This window comes from Rhinopithecus roxellana, chromosome 2, assembly GCF_007565055.1.
Source record: "Rhinopithecus roxellana isolate Shanxi Qingling chromosome 2, ASM756505v1, whole genome shotgun sequence".
Taxonomy (NCBI): domain Eukaryota; kingdom Metazoa; phylum Chordata; class Mammalia; order Primates; family Cercopithecidae; genus Rhinopithecus; species Rhinopithecus roxellana.
In genome coordinates this window covers 145,795,506-145,821,976 of record NC_044550.1, presented here as the reverse complement: position 1 = coordinate 145,821,976, position 26,471 = coordinate 145,795,506, and the positions used below count along the sequence as shown (strand labels likewise).

The 26,471-nt window shown below is 44.6% G+C and overlaps 1 protein-coding gene across 1 annotated transcript; it reads right to left on the bottom strand.

Moving 5' to 3' along the window:
• Nucleotides 1-1,027: 1,027 nt before the first annotated feature.
• Nucleotides 1,028-6,167, bottom strand: SHISA3 (shisa family member 3). The gene is made up of 2 exons (XM_010363720.2): nt 5,178-6,167; nt 1,028-2,503 (listed from the first exon to the last, which is right to left on the bottom strand). Exons 1-2 carry the CDS (start codon nt 5,452-5,454, stop codon nt 2,064-2,066), a joined length of 717 nt encoding a protein of 238 aa, XP_010362022.1. The 5' UTR covers nt 5,455-6,167; the 3' UTR covers nt 1,028-2,063.
• Nucleotides 6,168-26,471: the final 20,304 nt, after the last annotated feature.

Sequence of the window (26,471 nt, the reverse complement as noted above, 5' to 3'; positions counted from 1 at the left end):
CAGAACAATCAAAATCTCAAAGCAGGTGTTCCCTTGCTGTTTGGATCTATCTGTTTATGCATATCAACTCCAGTACAGACTAGCTGCAGGGCCTTGGGCAAGTTACTTCATTCCTTTGTGCCTCAGCTTTCAAATCTTTAAAATAGGAATTGTAATACTTTTCTGTTGGGGTTGTTGAGAGCATAAAACAAGTTAATACGTGTTAATACTTAATGCTTGGCTCATAAGAAGAGCTTTAATAAGGTTACCTTAAAACCATTAAAAGGACCAATATACCACAAACATAAATAAAACTAGTCTAATAGTGTAGGATTGCACCCAAGAACATGTGTATAAATGTTCATCCTTTTACATGCAGCTCTTTCTTTCCTTGATTATTTTGAACAATTTGGGAAACCTGAAAGACAGCTTTTAGATACAGGATAAAGCAGGAGACTAGAAGTCAGAGCCCCTCTGCCTTTAGACTGAGCAGATGCATAATGTCTTTGAACTTGTTTCCTTAACTAGAAAACGAAGAGACAAGGCCAAACAACTCTTTTAGGACAGAATTCTGCCTCTAACTAGTTGTGTTTGAAAATTGAGAGTGACATATGATAGTATGAATTCCTATAAATCTGGGCTTTCAAATCACACCTGCAAGGACCAGGTAGGTAACATAGCAGAAATAGATGGGCCAGGTGGGGAGACCAGGCAAGAGGCTGGCAAATGGCAGGTATCCTGTCTGAAGAGGATTGACCTGACCCCAAGGCAGTGCAGAACCTCTGGTGCCACGTCCTGTATGTCACGAGAAGCCAGAAATCCATATTCTTATGAGAAACGTCCCAATGATGAATTCTCCACAGGCCAAATAACCCATCGGAGGGCTGGAGACTGAGACTGCCATAAAAATTCACTTCCTTTGCTGCTTTCACGAGCCCTGATATGGAATTTTTTTATTTAAAATATGAAGTATGTGTTAAAGACATTTCATTTCATTGAATAGCAAAAACATTGCTAAAGAGATAAAACGAATCATTTAAAATTTCAATAGAGTTCATGAAAACATAAAGTATTTTATTTATTCTAATCCAACAAGATATATGCCCAAATATATAGTCATCAGACATAAAATCCAGTGGCACTGGAGATATATATAATATTAGATGATTATACCAATAGCTAGACTTTGAACTCCACAGTTATTAACATAAAAATTACAGTATGACTACTAAATAATTAGTACAGTCAATGTGGTAAATACATTAAATTACAAATATTTACATTTGTACATAGCTCATCTTACAAATAAATGTTTTAAGCCCCAACTGTCCAACTTTCACGGAAACACTAAATGTTGCTGAACAAAATGTCTGCAATAAATACTCCCTCCAGTGGGTGGGGGAAATGATTTTACATAGACTCTGTGTTACAATGAATGTCTGAGTACATATTTAAAACTTTAAACTCCTCATGTAGTTATTGAAACCTTGTATTCTGGAAAAAACCTCATATTTTAAACAAAATCTAGTTATTTATTTAAAAAGTAAATGTTCTCATTATGCTAATATTATTCATGGTTAGGTTACTCCCGAAGTCATAAACAGATTGTTCACTGCCCCTTAAGTTTACCTAATAGTTAATTTTTTAAGTGAACCTTCGATAATTATAATTAGGTATTTTTCTTTGCTTATTTATGAATGTATTTCTATCATAACTCAATGAACAACTTATATGAAAAAGAAACACGTGGCCCTTTTCTAAGCAGCATAGCTGAATGTCCAGTAAAACATTTTCAGCCAATTTGCAACTTTAAAGTCAAACTGCTGCATATTTTGAATAAAAGTAGCATAAATTGAAATGTAATGATCACATGTTTGCAAAACCAGAAAACAGTTCTCTGGTTTAGCCATTCTGTGACTGGAGCCAGGAACTCTCAAATTAGAAGGTGCTGTGTTTTCCTAGCATGCTCCTCCATGACACTGATCAGTTACAAGAGAAATTTTCTCAGAATTGCATGTGGCAATGGCAGCAGGGCTCCACCTGTCTGCCATTTGACTGACTTGTGGATTCATGGCCTGGGCGTGTCAACTGGAACTGAAGTCTGGACAGTTCTTCCCAGGCAGGGGGGGCTCCTGCTGGAGGGGGTAAGCGAAATACTGGGGTGACACCAGGAAACCAGATGGCTGAGCCAGGTGGATTGAGTGACTCGTGGTGTATGGCGGGGGCGGCGAGGGCACCAGGCAGCTCGGCTCAGCCCTGGCAAAGGAGAACCTGCGGATGGAGCCGCCTGTCGAGCTGGAGCTCGTGGCTGTGCTGGACTGCCGGGAGGGTGCCCTGGGGCTGGTGGAGGTCAGGATCATGGGTAGGGTCTCTGTCTGATAGCTGCGGAGTGAGAAGCGGATTGGCTGCTGCGAGGGCTCCTTGGGTCTCAAACAGGTGCAACAATAAATAGCCACTACAGAGCCCAGGATGATGAACGCAATGAAGATGGAGCCGACGATGAGAAAGGGGACGTAGACAGGCTCTAAAAGGCAAAAACAGACATAAACAGATGCTCGGATGAGGATCTCCCAGACTCTGAGCTCCGCTTGGGCAGCTGAGGGTTGAGAGGTGGCAGACTCAGTATTTTCACTGTTGTCAGCTCAGTTTTTCAGAGCTTGTTAATGGTAACCTGCAACATGCAATGCAAACCGTGATGATGTAATATTCTCGCTACTCCTAGCAGGGAGGAAGCAACAGATACCGTAACCTCTGTTAGCAATTAACCATCATATTGCACATCTGGAAGTCAGAAAAAAAATGGAATCTGTTCTCCTGTTCAGGCACTGGAGGGAAAGGGTGAATTTTAGGGGTTACAATAATTCTGGGTTTAAATGCAGGTTTTAGTAGTTGGATCACAGTGAGGCAATAAGAGATTTGACCCCTCTCTTAGGCTGGCAATCCATCTCCCATCCAAGAATCTCCAGTCTAAGCAAATAGAGCCAGGCCTATCAAATGAGATTCCCCTCTACACACAGACCCAGGATTCTGTGAGACTCCAGAAAGAACAGTATAAAGAAATTCACAGAGGGCTCAATCTACTGTGTCTCCTACCATACCACAAATTGCCAGCTCTGGCTTCTTCTTTCCAGGAAAGATTTGGAATACCCACTCCAGCTTCCATGCCTCTCAATTCCCATCCAAGTCTGAGAAGTCAGACTGAACTTTAGATAGCTCACGAGGCAATTCTTGGTGTCCACGGCCCAGACTTTCTATAAAAGCATCCCTCAAACAGAGCAAACTCCAATTTCCTTCTCCCTCTACAAGGCAGACATAAAATTTCCAAGCCCAGAGGCATCCCCTAGGGCAATTCTCCAGGTATGTCCCTTGATAGAGCCGTGGTAGGACACAGTCTCCAGCTTACAGGTAGAAGAAAGAAAACCTGCATTGATTAAGTCCCTACTGTGTGCCTGGCTCTTTCTTATTCATTATCTGATTAAAGTCTCATGGAGACCCTGTGAGATTGACATGATAAGCTCCATTTTCCAGATGTGGAAATAGATCAGACAAGTTTGTGCCTTCCCATAGACAGAGCCAGTGAAGACAGGTAACTATCAACTATTTGTGGGCTCCTAGGCATAAGCTCTTCTGTGTCCCTCCCATCCTCCCCTGTTTACTAGCACCATTGTGCAAGAAAAGGCAAAGTGAGTAACTACCATTTACTTAGCCCTGGCTTCAGCATTCATACACTCTCAGGTCACCAAACACTTAACTCCTTTGAGAGCAATATGCCCACTTTAGAAATGAGAAGAGGTATCCAGAGCAGTTAACTAACTTGCCTCAGTTACAAGGCCGGCAGGTGATAGAGCCAAGGTCCATCAGGGTTTGCCTGATCCCAGACTCAAGGAGTGTGGAGACTGCCTCTCCCTTTTGCTGTCCTCTGGTAACCGAGCCGAATAGGGAGCGCAGAGGGAGCCCCTGCTGCAGACTGGGCAATTGCCCTTACTCCCAGAGAGCAGCTGGGTCCCCCAGGGTGAGTGAGTGAAGCCGTGGGGAAGAGTCTGTATTTTTCTCACAGGCCAGAACGGCCTAGATTTCCCTACTTTCCACTGAGCATCTTTTCTCCAGAAACTACTTCCCAAATCCTCTAGCTTGGAAATGTTGACCCCCAACATTCACCCTCTAGTGGAGCACTAATGGAGGGCAGACTCCCCTGTCCTCTAGGTTATCAGTTTGCGGGGAGGGGTCGTTGGGGAACCTTTAATGATCTCTCCAGCCTCTCCTCCCTTTCCCGGCTACCTTCTCTTGCCGGCTCCAGACCTGGGCTCTCTGGAATCCTGGGGTGTCACCCGCTCTCATCTCCGCCCGCTTCTCCGGTTTCCCCCGCCATAAAACCCTCGCCTCAAGCTCTAAAGCGTTTCCCTGATGTTCCGATTCAGGTGGAAGACTTTTTTTCAAGGTGTAAATTTTCTTTGCTGGGGTCGTGATTTATTCCGCTCTGAAGTGAGCGGAAATTTGACCCGTGTTTTCCTACGTGAGAATAGGGGGCGGGGAAGCACCTTCGACCCTTGTTTCTAAATCTCCACCTCGAAGACCTGGGCATTTCTGAAAGGCGTGACAATAGGGGTTGGGCCGGAGAGGGTAATTCGATTCAGAGAATTGAAAGGAAGTCTGCAGAACGGGGCCGCGGCTTAGAAACGCTATCATAGGACAAAAAAAAAAGTGACTGTAGTTTCTTAGCCCTGAAGGCCTGCAACTGAGCGCGCGACAAGAGTCGCGATTCCCTGCATTCGGCACTTCCCGAAGCTCCCGAAGTGACAAGGGTGCGCAATGGGACACCCTCGCCCCCCCCCCCCCCACCAAAACCCAAGTCTACCCTGGCTTAACCCGCACGGCCCTTCTCCCGGGAGCTCCAGCTGTCTTCCCCCGGGCCACCAGGCACAAGCCCCGCGCTCCTCACTGTTCCTGGCAAACTTTCCCTTGGGCCGACCCGCAGAGACCGCAAGTGGCGGGAAGCGGGACTGCAAATAAATAAAGGACCATGATCTGAAACACGACCACCCGCTCATCCCTTGATTCCCTCAACCCGGCCGCGTCCCCTTGGCGCACAGACCGGGGAAGGCGCACAGACCTTCCTGGGTCTGTGCGTCCTCCCGCGCACACGTGCAGCCGCCGCCGTTAGGCGGGCGGGGATCTGTCCCCAAGGGCCCCGCACTTACGCGCGGTGATGCCTGGGTGCTCCAGCTCGCCGCGGTCGTTGGTGCAACCGCCTTGCTCCAGCCGGGCGTCGGCCGCCGCGCAACAGTAGCGGAGCGCGCAGGAGCCGCAGCAGATGGTAGCGTCTAGCGTGTCGAAGTCCTCTGGGCACTGGAAGCCCTCGTGGTAGTTGCCCTGCACGTCCACCCAGCCGTGGCAGTACTCTCCGGACTGCTGGGCGCCCGCCGGGCCCCAGCGCAGCCAGCCGAGGAGAAGGCAAAGCGCCAGCAGTGCCCCCATCGCCACTGGGCTCCCTGGGCGGCCCGGAGCAGGACGCAGCTGGAAAGCGAAGGGCTGAGCCCGGGATCAGGGCGCACAGCGATTCCGCCTCCCCAGGGACACGTCGCAAGCGGCTGGCCCCAGCGGCCGAAGCCAGTCCTGCGTGGGATAGCAGGGAACGGGGAGGCGACAGGGGCTGCACTACGAGTTCCGCAGGCCGGGAGTCAGCATGGTGCGCGGGGCGAGTTGGCTAGGGCCCGCGGGAGGCGCCGGCAGAGGCAGTTGCTGGGGCTGTCGCTGCCGCCCTTTGCCCGGCTCATAGCGCTCCCCGCGCGAGGGGCGCGCCAACCCCCCGGCCACCTCCCTCCCCATTCCTCAAGGGAGCCATCGCGCCCGGGGCTGCCAACTCCAGCGCTGCAGAGTCCCAACTTGTGGCGATCGCCGGGTCCCGAGAGGAGCCGGAAGAAAAGAATTTGTTCCCCACGTGCGAGTACCCCGGACAGGCGGCCGCTCAGCCCCCGCCCCTATCTGTCACAGGAGCAGGAGTCAGCTCCGCCGCGGCCAAGTACAAACGGCAGCGGGATTGCTGACAGCTCTGCCCGCAAGGCGTCCTTTAAAAAGGAAGAGGGAGGAGGAGACAACCAGGGTTAAGAAAGAGTCCGCCTTCCCGGGTAGCGCCGCTGGAGCTAATCACAGCGGGTGCGGCGCGGGCCGAGGGTCCTCTGCGCTTTCTGGTTCGCGCTCCATCCTCCGCCTCTCCCCCGCCACCCCCGCCCATGCCGCTCCCCCAGGACTTGACTCTCAACCTGAAGATATCAGACCCTCCCCTCCCCCGCCGCACACCCCAACTCTCTCACAGCCCGGAAATGTCTGCAGAGTGACGTTGAGGGCTGCCGAATTCCCGCGTTTATCCACGCACGTGGGCGCCGCGAGTGGAGACGCTGGATTTACTGTTCAATGGAGTTAATGCACGAATGCGGTGCAGTCATTGAAGTTTGTCGAATCATCTGTGCCCTGTCGCACAGACTCAGACTCGTTCCTGGGATACCGCTTCTATAGGTTCAGGACCGAGAACATGGTTTTTAGGTGTCGCCAACATGTGCACTGAGCTTTCCACCTACGTTTCCACTTTTTCTGGAACGACACGTTTTCACAAGTACACACACACTCGCACTTTTTCCGCCGTGTGAAGGATTGCCGGTCACCTCTGCCAGCCAAGTCCAGCTCGCAAAACCTCAAAGAGCAAGACTTCTCCGTTCACGCCCGCAAAGGAAATAAAGGAGCAAAATTAATGATAATTGAGCAGAACTGAACTTCCGTTCAGGGAAAGAAACACATTTATTTAAATGATGTGTCCCCTGTGGGCTATTTTCAGGGGCACTGCTCCGTTAGCGGCGTAAGTGCCTTATGGAACTGGTGTTATGTGAAACCTGGGTCAAACGCAAGCGTTTATTTTGACTACATCCGGAACTTCCAATCATCTATTGGTTTGTGTGACTATGTTTGGCGTATCTCGGCTTATTTGTCAAACACGCTGCATACCCGTGTTCCTGAGTTAGATGTCGGCAAGTTGAGTGAAACAAAAGGAACAAAGTGTTCTCAGCTCCAGTGACACAAGGTGCGCGGTCAAACGCATTAATCTCGTTCGCAGCTTCCTGATGAACCGAGCCGATTCTAGAGAAACTTTAAAAAAAAAAATCTCCTATTAAAACGACTTTTTTTTTTTTTGATCTAAGTTAAAGTATACTCCAATTAAATAATTACTTTTGATTTCTAATTTTAGGTATTGGGATTAGCATTTAGTTATGAAGCTGTTGAAAATACATGTCCAACATTTCACACGTTAAGTGGGACTGTGTAAATATTTAACTTTATTGCTCTTTTGAAATTACATACTTCTTAGGACAATACAAAGCTATTAAGTAAAAACAAATTAAGTTGGAGCTTTCAATGACAATGAAACAGTTTTTTTCTTGGTTTCGTTAAATAGTTTAAGCATATGGGAAATTGTTTTGCAGAAATTTCTTAGATATTGGGTGTTGTATTTACAAAAAAAAGTTCTTGTCAGGCTTAACCTTTTTTTAAAATCTAGTTTTTTTTTAGGAGTGTTGTTTCAATTGTGTATATATCCTGAGCAATTACGGGAAAATGTCACTTAGAAACACAGCAAAAATGAGACATAATGACTATAATAAGATGATAAAAATTATGACATGTTTACTGCTAATAACTTTCCCAGAACCACACCTTTTAATATTAGTTTTTGTTAAAATTTAGAGGAATTTCATTACGTCATAACTGCATAAAGTTCTGCAGCAGCAGCAACCTTTGCTAGTCCCCCAAGGGTCAAGTTTCTCTCATTATCCAGCTGTTCTTTGATAGCATTAATATTTTAAGGAGTGATTTGTTGGCACTTACCTCCTATTAATTACATTCTCCGTGCCACAGTGGGATTCTTTTCCTTAAGACACCAGCTATAATTAATTCCCTCATTCAAAGCTCCTGTCTACTTGACTTATTTAGAGGGCATTTTACCCAAATTTAGTTGGATGATATTTACTAATGGAAAGTAACCAAACCTCCAAATTACTTGATCCTTCATAGATCTGACTTGTGTGAACAGTAAACAACTGTGCACCATGCTTCAGATCTAGGTCCTGGTCCTAAGCGCCTTTAAAACCGTTACAACAATCAGCTCCAGGAGTTTGCCTGGGCGAGGGGTTGTGGGGAGGCAGTGATATGTTTGGTTTCTTGTCATAGAAGATCTCTGCAAACTTTCCATTGTCAAATTTTAACTTCAAAACTTATGCCCTGAGAATCCTCTTCACCAACAGAAAGAGAATATTTGCCTCTTTTTAGATGTATAAACATCCAAAGTTTCTGTTATTCTGTTACTAGTTTAATAGTAAAGGAAGATGAAAAAGTTCTCATAGACACCCCTGAAAGACTCTAGGGGGAAGACATAGGGATAGAAAATGAAGTCCACAATATCTGGGGTATTATGAAGAGGTTTTGGAAATTCTTTATTGTTTCTTATCTCAGTAACACAAATTCCATATTTTGATCAAGAACATAATCATAAGAGATCATTTCCCCAGCCTACATTCTCTTGTGGCCCTGCCTCAAGGAAACTCTGTAGGAAGTGAGTTAAATGACATGATGTCTGGAATATGCTTTAATAAACACCAGCAAGAAAGAAAGAAAGAGAGAAGAGAAAGGGAGAAAGAAAGGAAAAGAAAAGAGGGAGGGTAGGAGGAAAAAGAAAAGATAGATGAGCAATAGAGATGAGAAGATGGGCTAGGCGGAACTGAAACACAACTGGCGACATGTTGATAACTAGTTGGCTGAAGGGAACTTATAAAATCGAAATGCAATTCTTTTTTTTCTTCCTCTTTTTTTTTTTTTTTTGAGACAGAATCTCGCTCTGTCGCCCAGGCTGGAGTGCACTGCAACCTCCACTTCCCAGGTTCAAGCAATTCTCCTGCCTCAGCCTCCTGAGTAACTGGGACTACAGGCACCCACCACCATACCCAGCTAATTTTTGTATTTTTAGTAGAGACGGGGTTTCACCATGTTGACCAGGCTGGTCTTGAACTCCTGACCCCAGGTGATCCGCCCCCCTCGGCCTCCCAAAATGCTGGGATTACATGCGTGAGCCACTGCACCTGGTCAGTGCACTTAATATTCTTAGGAAATATTTGCTGACCATATTTTTAAACTTTATTCTGGCCAGACATGGTGGCTTATGCCTACAATCCCAGCACTTTGGGAGGGTGAGGAGGGAGGATCGCTTCAGCTCAGGAGTTCAAGACCAGCCTGGGCAACATGGTGAGACCCTATCTCTACAAATAAAAATATAATTATCTGGGCATGGTGGCACATGTCTGTAGGCCCAGCTACTCAGGCAGCTGAGGTGGGAGGCTCACTTGAGCCCAAGAAGTGGCAGCTGCAGTGAGCAGCGGTGGCACCACTACACTCCAGCTTGGATCAACAGTGAGGAGGTGTCTCAAAAAAAAAATTGTTCTGTTGACTTATCTTTTTTATGCTCTTTGGAGCAGAGTGAATGATTTGAGAAAACCAAAAGCAGGGGAGTGAAGGGCCACATGGATCAGAAAGGTATGGGGACTAAAATATACTGAGGAAAAACGAGGGAGGCTAAAGGAATGCAGAAAACAAAAGCAAAAACAAAAAAGGACAATTCACGGGATTATGGAATTCTCCTCCAGCTTATTTGCATTGGCCTCAGAAACAAAATGAAAACCAAGAGTTCCTCAACCCTCCCTCAAGTTCGCTTGTGGAGTGACTTGTTATCACTTTCCTTTAATTCTGAAAAAAAAACTTTAATTTTCCTTTAATTACCTTGTCCATGACTTCATGGAATTCTCTTCCTTGGATCACTTGTAAATCTTACTCCAGGCTCCTCTCAATCTGAGTTACTAGAAAGGTGTTTTCTCTGAAATTTGTTGTGGTGCATGTTTATCCTAGAGAATAGCAAGGTGCCCAGAAGGACACTTTCAGACCTGGGCAACCCAGCCCCAGGCCAGGCCCCTCTTCCTGCCCTGTGTTTCAGGCAGCCTCAGTCTCTTCATTTACCAAGAGGGGATTAAGCTAGGGCCCTTTCAGCAGTGTTTCTCCAAAGGCCATGAAATACCTGGGAATCTTGTTAAAATGCAGACCTGGCCGGGCACAGTGGCTCACATCTGTAATCCCAGCGCTTTGGGAGGCCGAGGCAGGCGGATCGCTTGAGGTCAGGAGTTCGAGACCAGCCTGGCCAACACGGTGAAACCTCGTCTCTATTAAAATTACAAAAATTAACTGGGCGTGGTGGCGGGCGCCTGTAACCCCAGCTAGTCGGGAGGCTGAGGCAGGAAAATTGCTCGAACCCGGGAGGCAGAGGTTGCAGTGAGCCAAGATCACGCCACTGCACTCCAGCCTAGGTGACAGAGATAGAGTCCATCTCAAAAAAAAAAAAAAAAAAAAAAAAAAAAAAAAAAAAAAGCAGACCTGACTCACAAAGTCTGCAGTGCGGCCTGTGATTCTGCATTTCTAATGAGTTTCCAGGTGATGCTGAGTGGCCGCATTGAGGACAATACTCTGAGACCCTCTGGCCTTCCTCTGCCCTGTCTGCAGCCGAAAGAGTGAATAGACCCAGAGGGTGGTGCCCACCCAAAGCCCATTCCCTCCCTTTTTGTACCACTCTCTGGGTCCTGGATCCCAGCACTCCCTACTTAAAGAGGCCAAAAGTTGTTTCTAGGCTGCACAGAAGCCTCTTCCTGATTTTAAGAGGTTCTAGCGGGAGGTGTTTCAAAATTTGTTCACACAGGCTGGGATGCCCAGACACATATATGAGAGGCCCCTTGCAGTGCAAGAGGAAGTCAGGTATGGGAAGAAAGAGGAAGTCAGAGGAACAGACTCAGGCTGGTGGCTTTCATGTCTTTTCCTGCCCTGGCTTGAAAATGTGAGAATGGGCCTGTTGTCCAGTATGTCGTAGAGACTCTGTAAATGGTGGTAGAGGGTATAAGAGATTGATTGAATAAACAACAAAAGGAATGTTTTTCCTTAGCAATTCCATAGTATTAAACCACACACGTTACAATTTTGTGTTAGGGCATCTGTCTTCCCCATTTGTCTGACCTCCTTTTTCTTTATTGGATCCTAGGACCTAGCACATAGCGGGTGCTTAGTAAATGTTGAATAAATAACTGGCTGAAACAATGCGTGGCTACTCGAGAACTTGTTGCAACTGAGTGACATCCGTTTCACGACTATACAGAATTGCAGCAGAGGAGAGCAGGATGAATTCCCAGGCAGGGGGTATTACAGAGTCATTTCCTGGTGATTTAATCATAACTGTAGTGCATCAAGAACTGTCCAGTGTGTCAGCACTGCCACAATAGGGCAGTCATCGGCCAGTACAGGAAAGTGTGCCTCTTACTAATCACATGGCCTTGAGCAAGGTCATTTCAGGGTACTACACTTCAGCTTTTGTGTCTCTAAAATGAGGGGTGTGGGAAGGAGTAATCCTTACCTTGAAAGATTATTATAAGGATTCAAAATAAAACATGTAGCAGGGATGCAAAATAAAACATGGAGTGTGGCACAGAGTTGGCACTTCATAACCAGTAGGTATTAGTATTATTACCCACCGCCAGCTGATTGGAATCTGTAATCAAATAATCATGGAAGGTTTCCTGCTAACCAGAGTAGGCCTGTTCCCGGATTAAATTGAATAGATTATTTACAGTTCCCCTTCATTTATTCCCTTCTTCATTAAATGTGCCCATTCATAACCACTGGCAAGTGAATGTTGATTATTCATTTTTACAGTTGTTCTCCTGAGACATGCCCAAAGCTAGGAGAAGAGGAGGATAAGAGTGGGTGTCAGATGACCACAGTGTAAGGAGAGGCCTTACTGGACAGACCTTATTTCAGCTGGATTTCTACAAGGTGTAGCCCCAAGCACAGGTGGGCATTTAATAAGTATCCGATTAGTCTGTGATTCCATATTATGTCAGTAGAGACGTAATTTATTAACATGGGCTCCTGGCATCCTTCCAGTGCATGTATAATAGAATGACATTTTTCATACAGAAATATAAATTAAATTAATTGGCATCCATATTTAATTGAAACTCCCTTGACAGTAGATGGATTCTCCCCTAACACCACCCCTTTCTCAGCAAGGGGCATTTCCTTCTGAGTGCTTGTAGACCGAAGAGAGGCCAGCCCCCATTCCTGGGGCTCCCCGAGGAGCTGGCTTTCAGCAGGGTTTAGAGCAGTACGAAAAGTGAACCGACCCTGGAAAAAATGGTAAGTTGCTGCTCAGCGGCCATGTGTGCTTTTGGTGGGGGAAATATTTTATGGAGAAGAAAGAAAACACAGAGGGTTCTTGTCTTGTTTCTGTCTTCTTACTTCCCTTTTCACCTTTACCAGCCATAAGAGAATGTTTTGAGAATTTTTAAGTCACCTTTAAAGTTTGTAAATCATGTGGAAATGATTTACAATTTTGCAGCTTTTTTTTTTTTTTTTGAAAGCTGTTACATAATTGCTTGCCAAAGGTATCTTTTATTTTAATTTTTCTCCTTCTCAAGTAGTCTGGGTTTGGTTAGCTCTGTTGGTAACTTAAAGGGCCAGTAAGACAAAAGTCTTGATTTCCACTCCTGTGGGTCACTAGGTTTCTTCTGTATCGGGAGTATAGAATGCACACTTGACTCTGGCTTGCAAACACCTGCTGTGAGTTATTCAAGGACATCAGCCAGAAAAGTTGGATGTAACAGATACAATCAGATATGCAGTGTGGCAAATGAAGTCAACGTGATGCCCTCCCACAGCAAATGGGTCAATAGTGCTATCTTCGCAAATGATGATTCAAAACGCCTACCACCTGGCATGCCCTTCATCCTATCATCAGAATTGTACTTTGAGGATTCGTTCTGCTTCATATGTCCACCTTCTGATTCTGTTCAACCACTCATTCTGTAATCACCCTCATTTTGTACTTCTTTAATGTACATTTTGTCATCAAAGACAGAAGGAAAACTTGTTCTTAACATCTTTCTTGGTTTCTCTACTTGAATTGGAATTGAAGTAGCAACCATAGTTGTAGCTATCTGCAATGCTATTCCAGTTCAGCATGTCAAAGACTGAGATTCAGTAACTCTTTTTTTTTTTTAAGACAGAGCTTTGCTCTGTCACCCAGGCTGGAGTGCAATGGTGTGATCTCGGCTCACTGCAACCTCTGCCTCCCGGGTTCAAGCGATTCTCTTGCCTCAGCCTCCCAAGTAGCTGGGATTACAGGAATGCACCATCATGCCTAGCTAATCTTTGTATTTTTTAGTAGAGACAGGTTTTTTCCATGTTGGTCAGGCTGGTCTCGAACTCCCGACCTCAGGTGATCTACCCACCTCAGCCTCCCAAAGTGCTGGGATTACAGGCGTGAGCCACTGCACCCTGCCAAGATTGAGTAATTCTTTAGTTTATATGCTACACCCCTCCCCTCGTCCTAAAAAGGGTCTCACTCCGTCACCCAGGCTGGAGTGCAATGGTGCCATCTTGGCTCACTGCAACCTCAACCTCCTGGGCTCAAGCAATCCTCCCACCTCAGCCTACCAAGTAGCTGCGACTACAGGCATGCAACACCAAGCCCAGCTAACTTTTTCCATTTTTGGTGGTGACAGGGTTCTACCACATTTCCCAGGCTGGTCTCAAACTCCTGAGTTCAAATGATCTGCCTGCCTTGGCCTTCCAAAGTCCTGAGATTACAGGTGTGAGCCACTGTGCTTGGTCTACTGTCTGGTTCTAAATTTAGGTTACTTTACCGATAAGAGAATTATTTATATCCCCCATACAGGACCTATCTTTCCAATCTATCTTGCCTGATTTTTCTCCTGGTCTGAGCATAATTCCTCTGCCTTATTCTCATAAAGTACCCCACTTTCTCCCATTCTGTGTTGGCTTAGAGGGACTGTCAATCAGTGCTTCAGTCCTGGCCAAGGGTTGGGCCTGAGATCTTGCTGAAGCAATCAGAATTCCTTATCTCTCTGGGCCTATCTGTCCACGAGATGTGTTAAGTGGACAGTGGGGTTGAGTGGGGCTTCTCCTCCTTCCACATTGTGAACTGTGTGCTTGGGGGAGTCAAAGACATGCTCCCTGCCTTGTAGACTAGGCCTAAGTGAGAATAAGGCCAACTCAGAGGCAAGAGAAGCAAAAGAGAGAAACCTAAAATGTTGGACCCGGTTGCACTTGCAGGTAGCACTGTGCTGCTCATCCCTGTGACATGAGACAATACACTGCCTTTCAGCTTAATTCAGTCTGGATTGGGATTTTGGGGGTTTTTTTTTTTTGCTTGTTTGTTTGTTTGTTGGTTGGTTTTTTGAGACAGGGTTACCCAAGCTAGAGTGCAATTTTGCGATCATGGCTCACTGCAGCTTCTACCTCCCAGGCTCAAGTGATTCTCCCATCTCAGCCTCCGAAGCAGTTGAAACCACAGGCACATGCCACCACATCTAGCTAATTTTTAAATTTTTTGTAGAGACACGATCTCGCTATGTTGCCCAGGCTTCTCTCAAACTCCTGGGGTCAAGCAATCCTCTCACCTTGGCTTCGCAAAGTGCTGGAATTACAGGTGTGAGCCACTGCGACTGGCCTTGGATTGGGTTTTGGTCACATATAACTGCAGGCATCTTGACTGCTAAGATAAATATTATGGAGAGAGCTTTAATAAATGGCTGCTGCCTGTAGTTATTGGGACAGTGACGCTATGAAAACAGAAGGATGTGAAAGCACAGCATCCCGAACTGTATCACGAAGGGACAGAGATGTTCCATCCACTTCATTTGGCCTTTGGGGCGGTGTGTTTCAGGCTGTAGGTCACAACACATCAGATGGGTCATGAAATCAATTTAATGGGACATAAATGGCATTTTTTCAAACCTAGAAGACTAGAAAATAGAAAGCACATCACAAACAAATTAAAGGTAGATTTGATTTCATGATGTTTTATTTCAGGCATATGTGTATGAACATTTGTTCTTGGTAGTGATATAAAATATGTTATTTACTGAGGGACATGATCAAAACATTTGAAAGTCACTGCTTAGAACAAAACTGCATGACAAATTTGAATAGAGTAGAAGCATCAAAAAATCTAGCATATTACTACTGACAGGTTCTTTAGAAAAAAAATTTTTTCTGCTACTGATATTTTGTCCCTTCTTGCTAGGCATTCAAGTATACGAGAGACGGTTGGGACACATGCTTGGAATTAAAATAGTTAATTAAAAGTCTATCAGGCTGGGCACAGTGGCTCATGCCTGTAATCCCAGCACTTTGGGAGGCCAAGGAGGGTATATCACAATGTCAAGCGATTGAGACCATCCTGGCCAACATGGTGAAACCCTGTCTCTACTAAAAATACAAAAATCAGCTGGGCGAGGTGGTGCACACCTGTAGTCCCAGCTACTCGGGAGACGGAGGCAGGAGAATCGCTTGAACTCTGGAGGCAGAGAGTGCAGTGAGCTGAGCTTGCACCACTGCACTCCAGCCTGGCGATAGAGCGAGACTCCATCAAAAAAAAAAAAAAAAAAAAAAAAAGGTTTATCAGACTCTTCCAGTTTAAGAGTGCTTCTCTGGATTATTTATTCAGTTAGTTTGAAGCTCATCTCTTTATGAGGACTGTTTTGCTCCCTGGTCTTCACTCCTGAGTGTAAGAGGTAGGGGAGAGAAGTAGCTTACCTCACCCTGAGAAGGCAAGGGAGTCTGACTGCCCTCGCTGTTCTCTGGATCTCACTGTTGCCCGTGTAGGAGCGCTAGTCTGACCCGGTTTCTGAGAGGAATCCACTGAAGAAGTCTGTGGCTGGCAAGCATTTGGTTTATTTCTAGGTCTGGAAAGGGCCCATGACCCTCCCTTCCCAGCCTGCCCCTACTCTGGCTTTCATGGGTGCTGTGGATATCGCTATCCTCCCTGCATCCCTGTCTAGCTTGTAATGAGCAGTTGACCCCTGGTCATTGACCACAGGGTAAATCACCTTCACCATGTGATATGGTTTGGCTGTGTCCCCACCCAAATCCCATCTTGAATTGTAACTCCCACAATTCGCACGTGTTGTAGGGGGAACCCGGGGGGAGGTAATTGAATCATGGGGGGGATCTTTCTCATGCTATTCTCATGATAGTGAATAAGTCTCAAGAGATCTGATGGTTTTATAAAGGGGAGTTCCCCTGCACAAGCTCTTTACTCTTGTCTGCTGCCAAGTGAGATATGCCTTTCACCTTCTGCCATGATTGTGAGGCCTCCCCAGCCACATGGAACTGTGAGTCCATTAAACCTATTTTTCTTCCCATTCTCAGGCATGTCTTTATCAGCAGCATGAAAATGTACTAATACACCAGGGCAAAGCCACCAGCCAGCACATCAGCTATCTTCTATGCTTCCCCATACAGCTTCAGGAACCCTTCAAATCCCTCCACAATCCACATAAACCTAGACGGGTTCCAAAGTGCTAGCTCAATCTCTTTATCTGGTTGGCCACCTCTCACTGCCATTTTAACTGGTTTCCCCACTTCGCAGCAAGCAGGGCCACACATCATGGCTGACTCCCTCAAGAGCCCAAATTGAGAAAGAGGCAAACTCCACTCTGTTTGTGACCTTACCATGAAGTTTCTGCTACCCTTCCGTCTCACATGGACTTGGAAAGAAGTAACCAGAATACACTTGTCTCGCCAATTGCTTCTTAACTTTGTACCCCTTCTTTTACCACATACTCCACTGGGGCCAGCAGGGACAGGCTTTCCCTTTCTTCCCATGGATCAGGAACTTCCCTGACATCATTTACTGAGTTCTTACTGAGTTCTTATGACTCTTTTTTTTTGGACATGGAGTCTCCACAGCTCAGGCTGGAGTGCAGTCGCACGATCTCAGCTCACTGCAACCTCTGCTTCCCTGGTTCAAGTGATTCTTCTGCCCCAGCCTCCCGAGTAGCTGGGACTACAGATGCATGCCACCACACCTGGCTAATTTTGTACTTTTAATAGAAACAGGTTTTCACCATGTTGGCCAAGCTGGTCTCAAACTCCTGACCTCAAGTGATCTGCCCACCTCAACCTCCCAAAGTGCTGGGATTACAGGCATGCTACCTATGACTTTTAATAAACCAAAGTCAAACAGGCATAGCTCTTAATACATAAAGGAAAGCTTAAGGAATTGAGAAAATCTTCAACAGTCTCAAGACCATTGTCTCCCTATGAACTTAAAAAAGAAATTCCAAATTGGTAGCCGAAACGTGAGCATTGACCTTTTCTTCCTCTTTCTTTCCTGTTTTAACAAATTCTAAACATCTGGAGGCAAGTGGATGCCCTTGATTAAATAGGGGGAAGGTTATGAAAATTGTATTGTTAACATTTTTGACATAATTTAATAAACATTATCCTTTCACAGGAATAATTTATGTTAATAATTATCATCACATGTGATGGTCAGATTGAAATACGCTTAGGTATTGTAAATACTTAGTGCCTGTATACATAAACACACACATGCACAAATATACTTGGTATTTCTACCATGAGATGTGAAGACAGTTGTTCACCATTATTTATAAGAGTGGATGAGCCTGTATAAGCATAGAAATAGCCCTACTTCTCAGTCCAAAAAAGGAATTTCTAAGCAGAAAACAAAGAAAATTTATTCTTCTAGACCAGTAGTCAGCAAATGTTTTCTGTAAAAAGCCGAAGAGCAAATATTTTAGGCCTTGCTAGCCATATGGTCTCTGTCACAATCACTCAGCTCTGAGGTTATGGTATGAAAGCAGCCATGGATGATACATAAGTGAATAGACATAGCTGTGTTCCAATAAAACTTTATTTATGGATACTGAAACTTGAATTTCGTGTAATTTTCACTTGTCACAATTTTTTTTTTTTTTTTTTTTTTTTTTTGAGACATAGTCTCGCTTTGTCACCCAGGCTAGAGTGCAGTGGCGCAAGCTGGGCTCACTGCAAGCTCGGCTCACTGCAACCTCCGCCTCCTGGGCTCAAGCAGTTCTCCTGCCTTAGCCTCCCAGGTAGCTGGAACTACAGGTGCCCGCCACCATGCCCAGCTGACTTTTTGTATTTTTAGTAGATACAGAGTTTCACCACATTGGCCAGGCTGGTCTCGAATTCCTGACCTCAAGTGATCCACTCGCCTCAGCCTCCCAAATTGCTGGGATTACAGGCATGAGCCACCACACCCAGCCACAAAACATTATTCTTATTTTAAGCTTTTTTCAACCACTTAAAAACATAAAAATCATTCATAACTTGTGGGCAATGTGAAACAGGTAGCAGGCTGGGTTTGGCCCAGAAGCCAGAGTTTTCAGACTCCTGTCCTAGATCCCGTTTAAAAATTTAGGTATTTTCATTTATCTGTCCTTCTTGCTTATTTATGATGCAAGTTAATGTAGCAATGGCAACAACCAAGGCCAGTTCTAACATACTAACTCCGCCACCACACTCAGCTTGCTAGCACTTAGAGGAGAAATGGCATCATACATCTGAGTTAAACAATGAATATGTGATCTGGGCATTTTGAGTGAGATCCTTCCAGATTTGCAACTTCCAGATTTGCAAATTCAACTGACCCAAAGAAATTGGTGAAGACAAGGACCATGGTTCTTTATGCGCCCTCCCCAGTCCCCTGAGTTCTTTTTCTGGTTGAACACTGTATGAACACAGAGACCAGATTACAGACTCTGAATAAGAGTCTGAATAAGAGGAGAAGTTGGTGTGTGATGGACCTGCTCTAGCCACCATCTTTGCGGACCTGGGTAGTATTGCTGCCAAAACAATACCCTGCAACAAGTCACTGGAATTAATGTCTTGTGCTTTTGGCAAATCCATAAGAAGAAAAGTGAACCCATGAGTGACATGGAGGGAATAATTCAATTACCAAGATCAAGGTCTGATTCCTTAGCATCCAGGCCAAAAAAGGATACATCATGAGTCATCCAGAAAAATTTGCATTATAATCCATATATGATCTGTCTAAGAATTAAAAAAAAAAAAAAATAGGTTGGGTGCAGTGGCTTATGCCTGTAATCCCAGCATTTTGGGAGGTTGAGGCAAGAGAATTGCTTGAGCCCAGGAGTTCAAGACCAGCCTAGGCCATATAGCAGGACCCTGTCTCTACAAAAATAAAAATTAAAAAAAAACCAACTGGGTGTGGTGATGTGTGCCTGTAGTCCCAGCTACTTGGGAGGCTGAGGGAGTAAGGTTGAAGCTGCAGTGAGCTATGATTCCGTCACTGCACTCCAGCCTAGGTGATAGAGCCAGACCCTGTCTCAAAAAAGAAAAAGAAAGAAAAAAGAAAGAAGGGAAGGGAAGGGAAGGGGAGGGGAGGGGAGGGGAGGGGAAAGGGAAGAGAGAAGAGGGAAGAGGGAAGGGAAGAGGTAAGGGAGTGGAAGAGAAAGGAAGGGAAGAGGGAAGGGAAGGGAAGAGGGAAGGGAAGGGAAGGGGGAAGGGAAGGGAAGGGGGAAGGAAAGAGAAAGAAAGAAGGGAAAGGAAGGGAAGGGAGAGGGGGTAGGAGAGGAGGGAAGGAAAGGGAAGGAGGAAGGAAAGAGAAAGAAAGAAGGGAAAAGAAGGGAAGGGAGGGGAGGAGAGGGAAGGGAAAGGAAAGGAAGGGAAGGGAAGGGAAGGGAAGGGAAGGGAAGGGAAGGGAAGGGAAGGGAAGGGAAGGGAAGGGAAGGCAAGGAAGGCAAGGCAAGGTAAGGCAAGGCAAGGCAAAAGAGAGAGAAAAGAAAAGAGGCCGGGCACCGTGGTTCACACCTGTAATCCCAGCACTTTGGGAGGCCGAGGCGGGCAGATCACAAGGTCAGGAGTTCGAGACCAACCTGGCCAATGTGGTGAAACCCCCGTCTCTACTGAGGATGCAAAAAATTAGCCGGGTGTGGTGGTGCGTGCCTGTAATCCCAGTCACTCAGGAACCTGAGGCAGGAGAATCGCTTGAATCTGGGAGGCAGAGATTGCATTGAACTGAGATCGTGCCGTTGCACTCCAGCCTGGCGGCAAGGTGAGACTCCATCTCAAAAAAAGAAAAGAAAAAAAAATAAATGTATGATACAGTTAGAAAATATTCCAATCCAGCCGGGCGCGGTGGCTCAAGCCTGTAATCCCAGCACTTTGGGAGGCCGAGACGGGCGGATCACGAGGTCAGCAGATCGAGACCATCCTGGCTAACACGGTGAAACCCCGTCTCTACTAAAAAATACAAAACAAAAAACTAGCCGGGCGAGGTGGCGGGCGCCTGTAGTCCCAGCTACTTGGGAGGCTGAGGCGGGAGAATGGCGTAAACCCGGGAGGCGGAGCTTGCAGTGAGCTGCGATCCGGCCACTGCACTCCAGCCTGGGTGACAGAGCGAGACTCCGTCTCAAAAAAAAAAAAAAAAAAAAAAAAAAAGAAAATATTCCAATCCAAATAAAGTATATAAAATAGTTTGCTATTTTATATCAGCTATCTGGAGCCTTCAGTTATCCACAACTCATTCCCACCAGGTCTTGGGTAGCCCTGGTTTACTGTAAAATTGCCTTCCATAGGATTTGTCACAGTCGCTCAGGATGTTGAACTTGCAAGAGTCATTTATGGCAGTCTACATGAGGTTAGATACAACTAATTTTTATATAACACTAATTTTATTACCCAAAGAAAATTCTAACTAAGTAAACCAATGTGTGTAACATAATTTCTCAGCAGAATTACACTGGGCATCAGCCTCCTAGCCATCATTCATTTTCACATTACATAATTTAACTGAATGAAAATATTTTAACATTTTGATGGTATGGCTAGACCTCAGAGGTTTCATTATAAGAAATAAAAATAACTTATTCATACAAGAAACACTGTTTTTAGAAGAACTTCATATAAAATGGCGATAATTAGTGAACATTGGTGTTTTTGATTCATTAACAGTAACCTTGTGATCGCTTTTTAAATTTGCATGTAGCCAAGTTGTTTCTATGGTTTAAAAAAAAATTATTTCCCTCCAAATAGAGGTCACAAAATTGCAGTTAATTTTGTATTACACTCTTTGGCGTGGAAGTTTTCTAAATCTTTTTTGTTTCTTTTAATTATTTGAGACAAAGTCTCCCTCTGTCACTTAGGCTGGAATGCAGTGGCACAATCTCTGCTTGCTGCAAACTCTGCCTCCCGGGTTCAAGTGATTATCCTGCCTCAGCCTCCTGAGTAGCTGGGGTTACAGGCGCCCACCACCTCATCCAGTTAATTTTTTTCTTTTTTTTTTAATAGGAGTTTTCACCATTTGGCTAAGCTGGTCTTGAACTGCAAACCTCAAGTGATCCCCCCTCCTCAGCCTCCCAAAGTGCTGGGATTACAGGTGTGAGCCACCCCTTCAGCCCTCTAAATCATTTTTAAGTTCCTGCTTTGTGTTAGATACTGTAGTAAGTGTTTGCTATGTGTTACCTTGTTTAATTGTTACCATCAACCCTATGAGAAGACTTAGAATATAAGTAACTAGCCCAAGGTCATAAAGCCAAATCTACTGATTCTGTGCTCTTGTTCTCATGACTCCAGAGTCCAAATCCATCCCCTGAGTTGTCTGTTCACTGTGAGACCACTGCACGATAACAACAGTGGGAAATATCTAAGAAATTGGTTGTTTTATTTATGTGATACAAAAATTCAAGTTGATAGATTTTGTTTTTACTCAATTGACCAAACATCCTTATTAAATCTAATTAAGTTTTAAGTTTAATATATTGATTACCTTCTACTTTGGAGAGCCCAGGAGCCCACAGTTTTTAACTTACTTGACAGATTTGCAGTAAGCAAAAGAATTAGGCATCTCAAACAGCCCCTTCACACTGAACATTACATACACCTTACCCTGGCTGACAGTCTAAAATGTGTAAGTGTTGGAGAAAGTGTTATTCCACAGTTTCATTTTTTTAATTAAAAAGCTCAGACTTCCAGGATCACAATTTAATTAAGCTTTCATCCTTGGATAGTTCTTCCTGCAATTAGAATTTTTTTCAGTAATAGATTGGTTATAGAGTTTATTAAAATTGGCTTTGGGGATTTCTTCTTTCATTCCCTCTTGTGTAATATTCAGCTTTCACAAATGTTGTGAGTTGAAAAAGAATTGGCCTTCAAAGCAGAGTCATTACTTAGGAGGAAGAATAGACAGATTTTTAAACAAAGGGATCTGATAACTTACAGATAATGAGAAGTCATTTTTCCCTGAAAGAGGGCAGAGAACATTCTGGAAAGGCCATGAGGTTAGTAATGCTGGGTCAATGGGGTGTAAGAGACACATGATGTTACCAAAATGGCAGGGTTTCTGTCTAGGCCCTGTCACTCACCACACAAAGCCAATCCCTGAGACAATGAGTATTGCCAGGGAAGAAGGCTTTAATTGGGTGCTGCAGCTGAGGAGATGGGAGATCAGTCTCAAATTCATCTCTTTCTCCAGCTAAATTCAGGAGCTTATATAGCAGGGAAGAAATGTAATCATGTGTGAGAAAACAGGAATTAGGGAGGACTAAGGAAGAAGAGCTGGTCAACAAGAAGCAGGTGGTTGGATAAACAATCATGAAGGGTGAGGGGTCTGGCATCTCGTTGTCCAGATGCAGTGATCTGGTGAGTTTCGGTTCCTTGTTATGATCTGGGACACCTGACGATTGGTTTCCTGAGAAAGGAATTCAGATAAAGCAAATGTAACTTTCTTAGGTTTTAATACTAGGTGAGTCAATTTTCTATGTTTATTGAAAGAAACCATAAATATCAGTTTTACTGGATGACTGAAATCAGTTTTATGGGACAATTAGGCCAGTTTTAATGGAAGGCTAGAGAGAGATGATAACCTGGGGACCATGCTAAGAAATTTTATCTTTATTTAGAATGCGATGGGAAGCCACGGAATGATGTTTATCAGGGAAATAGCATGATGAGGTTTAATTTTTAAAAGGTCAGTCTAGTCCCTAAGTCTAGTGACATTGTAGAGAGTACATTAGAAGGCACAGAGTCAAAAAAGCAGAGTCTAGGTGGATGATTCTGAGTGATCCATGAGAAATTGCTTAGGCCAGACCTGGAAAAGCTGAGGTAGATATGTTTGCAAGTATTTCTAGAATAACATCCCGATTGAGTGGCATTTCCTGAAAAAGAAAGTGCAAGTCCATGTCCTATATAGTGTGTCGAATACTCCACTATGTCCTCCACTACAAACAAGCAGATCAGACATGAAAACAAAATGCTTCATGCATTACTGGGATCTCAGGATGAAGGACTATTCTCAAAAGCAAGAAAAGAAAACTTTGACAATAACCACATGCAAACTTCACCCTGATTACTGTCTTGGTGAATTCAAGTCTTGGGCTAGCTGCAGGGTGTTGAAGTTGAACGTGAAACTCTCACAACAGGCCAGGGAAACTGGAAGGATTCGAATTCGTCACAGGGACTTCAGATACCCTAGTAACTAGAAGAAGCAAATGCATGTCTTATCAGAAATAATGTCTTCAAACAAATAAGAACTCACAATCAAAGACAAGCAAACACATTGCGGGGGAAATACCATAAGTGAGAGACATCAGACATGTAAAATATAGATTTAAAATTCCAAAGACTTCAGAAGTTGGACTTATCTGATACAGGGTGGTATTAAAACATTGTGTATGATAACTTTAAAAAAAGAAAGATAGAATAAAAAAATGAGCACGTGGCCGGGCGCGGTGGCTCATGCCTGTAATCCCAGCACTTTGGGAGGCCAAGATGGGCAAATCACCTGAGATTAGGAGTTCGAGACCAGCCTAACCAACATGTAGAAACCCCGTCTGTACTAAAAATACAAAATTAGCCGGGCATGGTGGTGCACGCCTGTAATCCCAGCTTGTAGGGAGGCTGAGGCATGAGAATTGCTTGAACCCAGGAGGCGGAGGTTGCAGTGAGCCAAGATTGTGCCACTGCATTCCAGACTGGGCAACAAGAGTGAAACTCCATCTCAAAGAAAAAAAATAAATAAATGAGCATGCATGATGAGAAAATTGTGTTAAAATTAAGTGAAATTAAATAACCAAATAACTTTTTTAAAGTGGAAATTATAATTGTCAAAATATAAAACATAATACATGTATTCAGTAGTAGAGTAGACACAGGTGAGGAGAAAATAATAAACCAGAAGATGGATTTTTCTTTTTTTCTTTTTTTGAGGCAATCTCGCTCTGTAGCCTAGGCTGGAGTGCAGTGGTGTGAACGTGGGCTCATTGCAGCCTCAACCTACTGGGCTCAAGTGATCCTCCCTCCTCAGCCTCCCGAGTAGCTGGGACTACAAGCATGCACCACCACACCTGACTAATGTTTGTATTTTTTGTACAGATGGGGTTTTGCCATGTTGCCCAGGCTGGTCTCAAACTGCTGGGCTCAAGCAATCTGCCCACTTCAGCCTCCCAAAGTGCTAAGATTACAGATGTGAGCCACCGTGCCTGGCCAGGAAGATGGATTTTAAAACATTTTTTAGAATATAGTACAGACAAATAAAGAGATGATAATATGAACAAAAGTTTAAGAGACATTAAAGATAGAATGAGAGATGTTACATATACCTATTTTGAGTTCCAGAAAGAAAAACTAGAAATAATGAAAGAGAGGCAATAAAGATATAAAGGGTAAGAATTTTCCAGAAAGATAACAGAAGATATAAGTTCACATGTACAAAAAACTAAAACACATGCTAAGCAAAATAAATAAACAATAATCGGCCGTGCACTGTCCCGACCTGCAGGACAGTCGAACGGGCCCTGGAAGGGGGAGTGGGAATGGAGGAGACAAGAAAACACAAGAAATGGAGACAAGACAAACAGCCTGATCAAGTCTCGTTTATTGAGTGTAGGGTCATGCCTTATATAGGCTGGCAGGGGAAGAGGTTGGGCCAGGGCGTGACGGGGGGCCGGGTCTTCTCAAATTACAATCGCGCATGCGCCGTGGGTTTGTACTTTTCCCGGGCGCGGGATCGCGCCTGCGCCCTGGGCTGCATATCTTCCTGGGCGGGAAAATGTTTGCGCGCGCGGGGGAAAGGTTGGCGCGCGCGGGAAAGGTTGGCGCGCGCGGGAAGGGTTGGCGTGCGCGGGAACAGTTTTGGCGCGCGCGGGAGAAACAGGCGCGCGCGGGAAAAGCTTTGGGCGTGGCGGGAAGGGTTTGTAAATAAAGAACCCGGGAATGTGCCCTCTTGTCTCCGCTTTGCGGAGATCAAGCAACAGAGGTCGGCTAATTCCGGGCCTCATGGCTCCGGACAGTGCACGGTGGCTCATGCCTTTAATCCCAGCACTTTGGGAGGACAAGGTGGGTGGATCACTTGAGGTCAGGAGTTCAAGACCAGCCTGACCAACATGGTGAAATACCATCTCTACTAAAAATACAAAAATTAGCTGGGCATGGTGATGGGCACCTGTAATCCAAGCTACTCAGGAGGCTGAGGCAGGAGAATATAACTTAAACCCAGGAGGCAGAAGTTGCAATGAGCCGAGATTACGCCACTGCACTCCAGTCTGGGTAACAGAGCGAGACTCCATCTCAAAAAAAAAAAAAAAAAAATTCAATATTGACACATATAGTAATGGTGCTGCAGAACAAAAAAGAAAAAGAAGGCTTAAAAGCAAGCAAAGAGAAAAAACAGAAAACCTACAAAGAAAGGACAGTTAGACTTACAGTCAACGTCTCAACAGCAATAATAGAAGCCAAAAGACAGCAAAGTAAAATCTCAAAGATGTCTAGAGAAAATGACTGTCAATCTAAAGTTATATAGCCAGCAAAACTAAACTCCAAGAATGAGGAAGAATCAAGACATCCTAAGAAAAAGAAAATTGGGTGCTTGAAGTCAAAATGTGCTAAACTAATCTTATTGTTCAGGAGATGGGCTAAGACATGAATTTTGCCACTACTTCTTTATGCTTGTTAAATATGAGTAATAATATTTCAAATACACTATCTAAAACATAGAAATTGTGTCTATGCTTTCAATCCAGTAGGTGGGAAATAAATGAAATAGAAAACTGTAATAAAACAAAATTCAATCAATTTTTAAAAGAAAAGCAGAAAAAATAATAATAAAAACAAGTTCAAGGCCAGGCACAGTGGCTCAGGCCTGTAATCCCAGCATTTTGGGGAGGCTGAAGCAGGCAGATTGCTGGAGGCCGGGAGTTAAAGACCAGCCTCAGCAACATGGCAAAACCCCATCTCTACAAAAAATACAAAAATTAGCCAGGTACGATGTCACGCACCTGTGGTGCCAGCTACTCTGGGAGGCTGAGAAGAGAGAATCAGTTGATCCCTGAAGATGGAGGTTGCAGTTAGCTAAGATCACACCACTGCACTATATATGTGAGTAATCACAATAAATGTAAATTGATTAAACAAAATGAAGATTTTCTGACCAGAAGAAAAACAGAAAGAAAATATATATAGGCTCCTTTATAAGAGACACACTTAAAACACAAGGACTCAGAAATATTGAATGTAAAAGGAAAAAAAAAAGGTGAGACAAATGTTAATTTTTA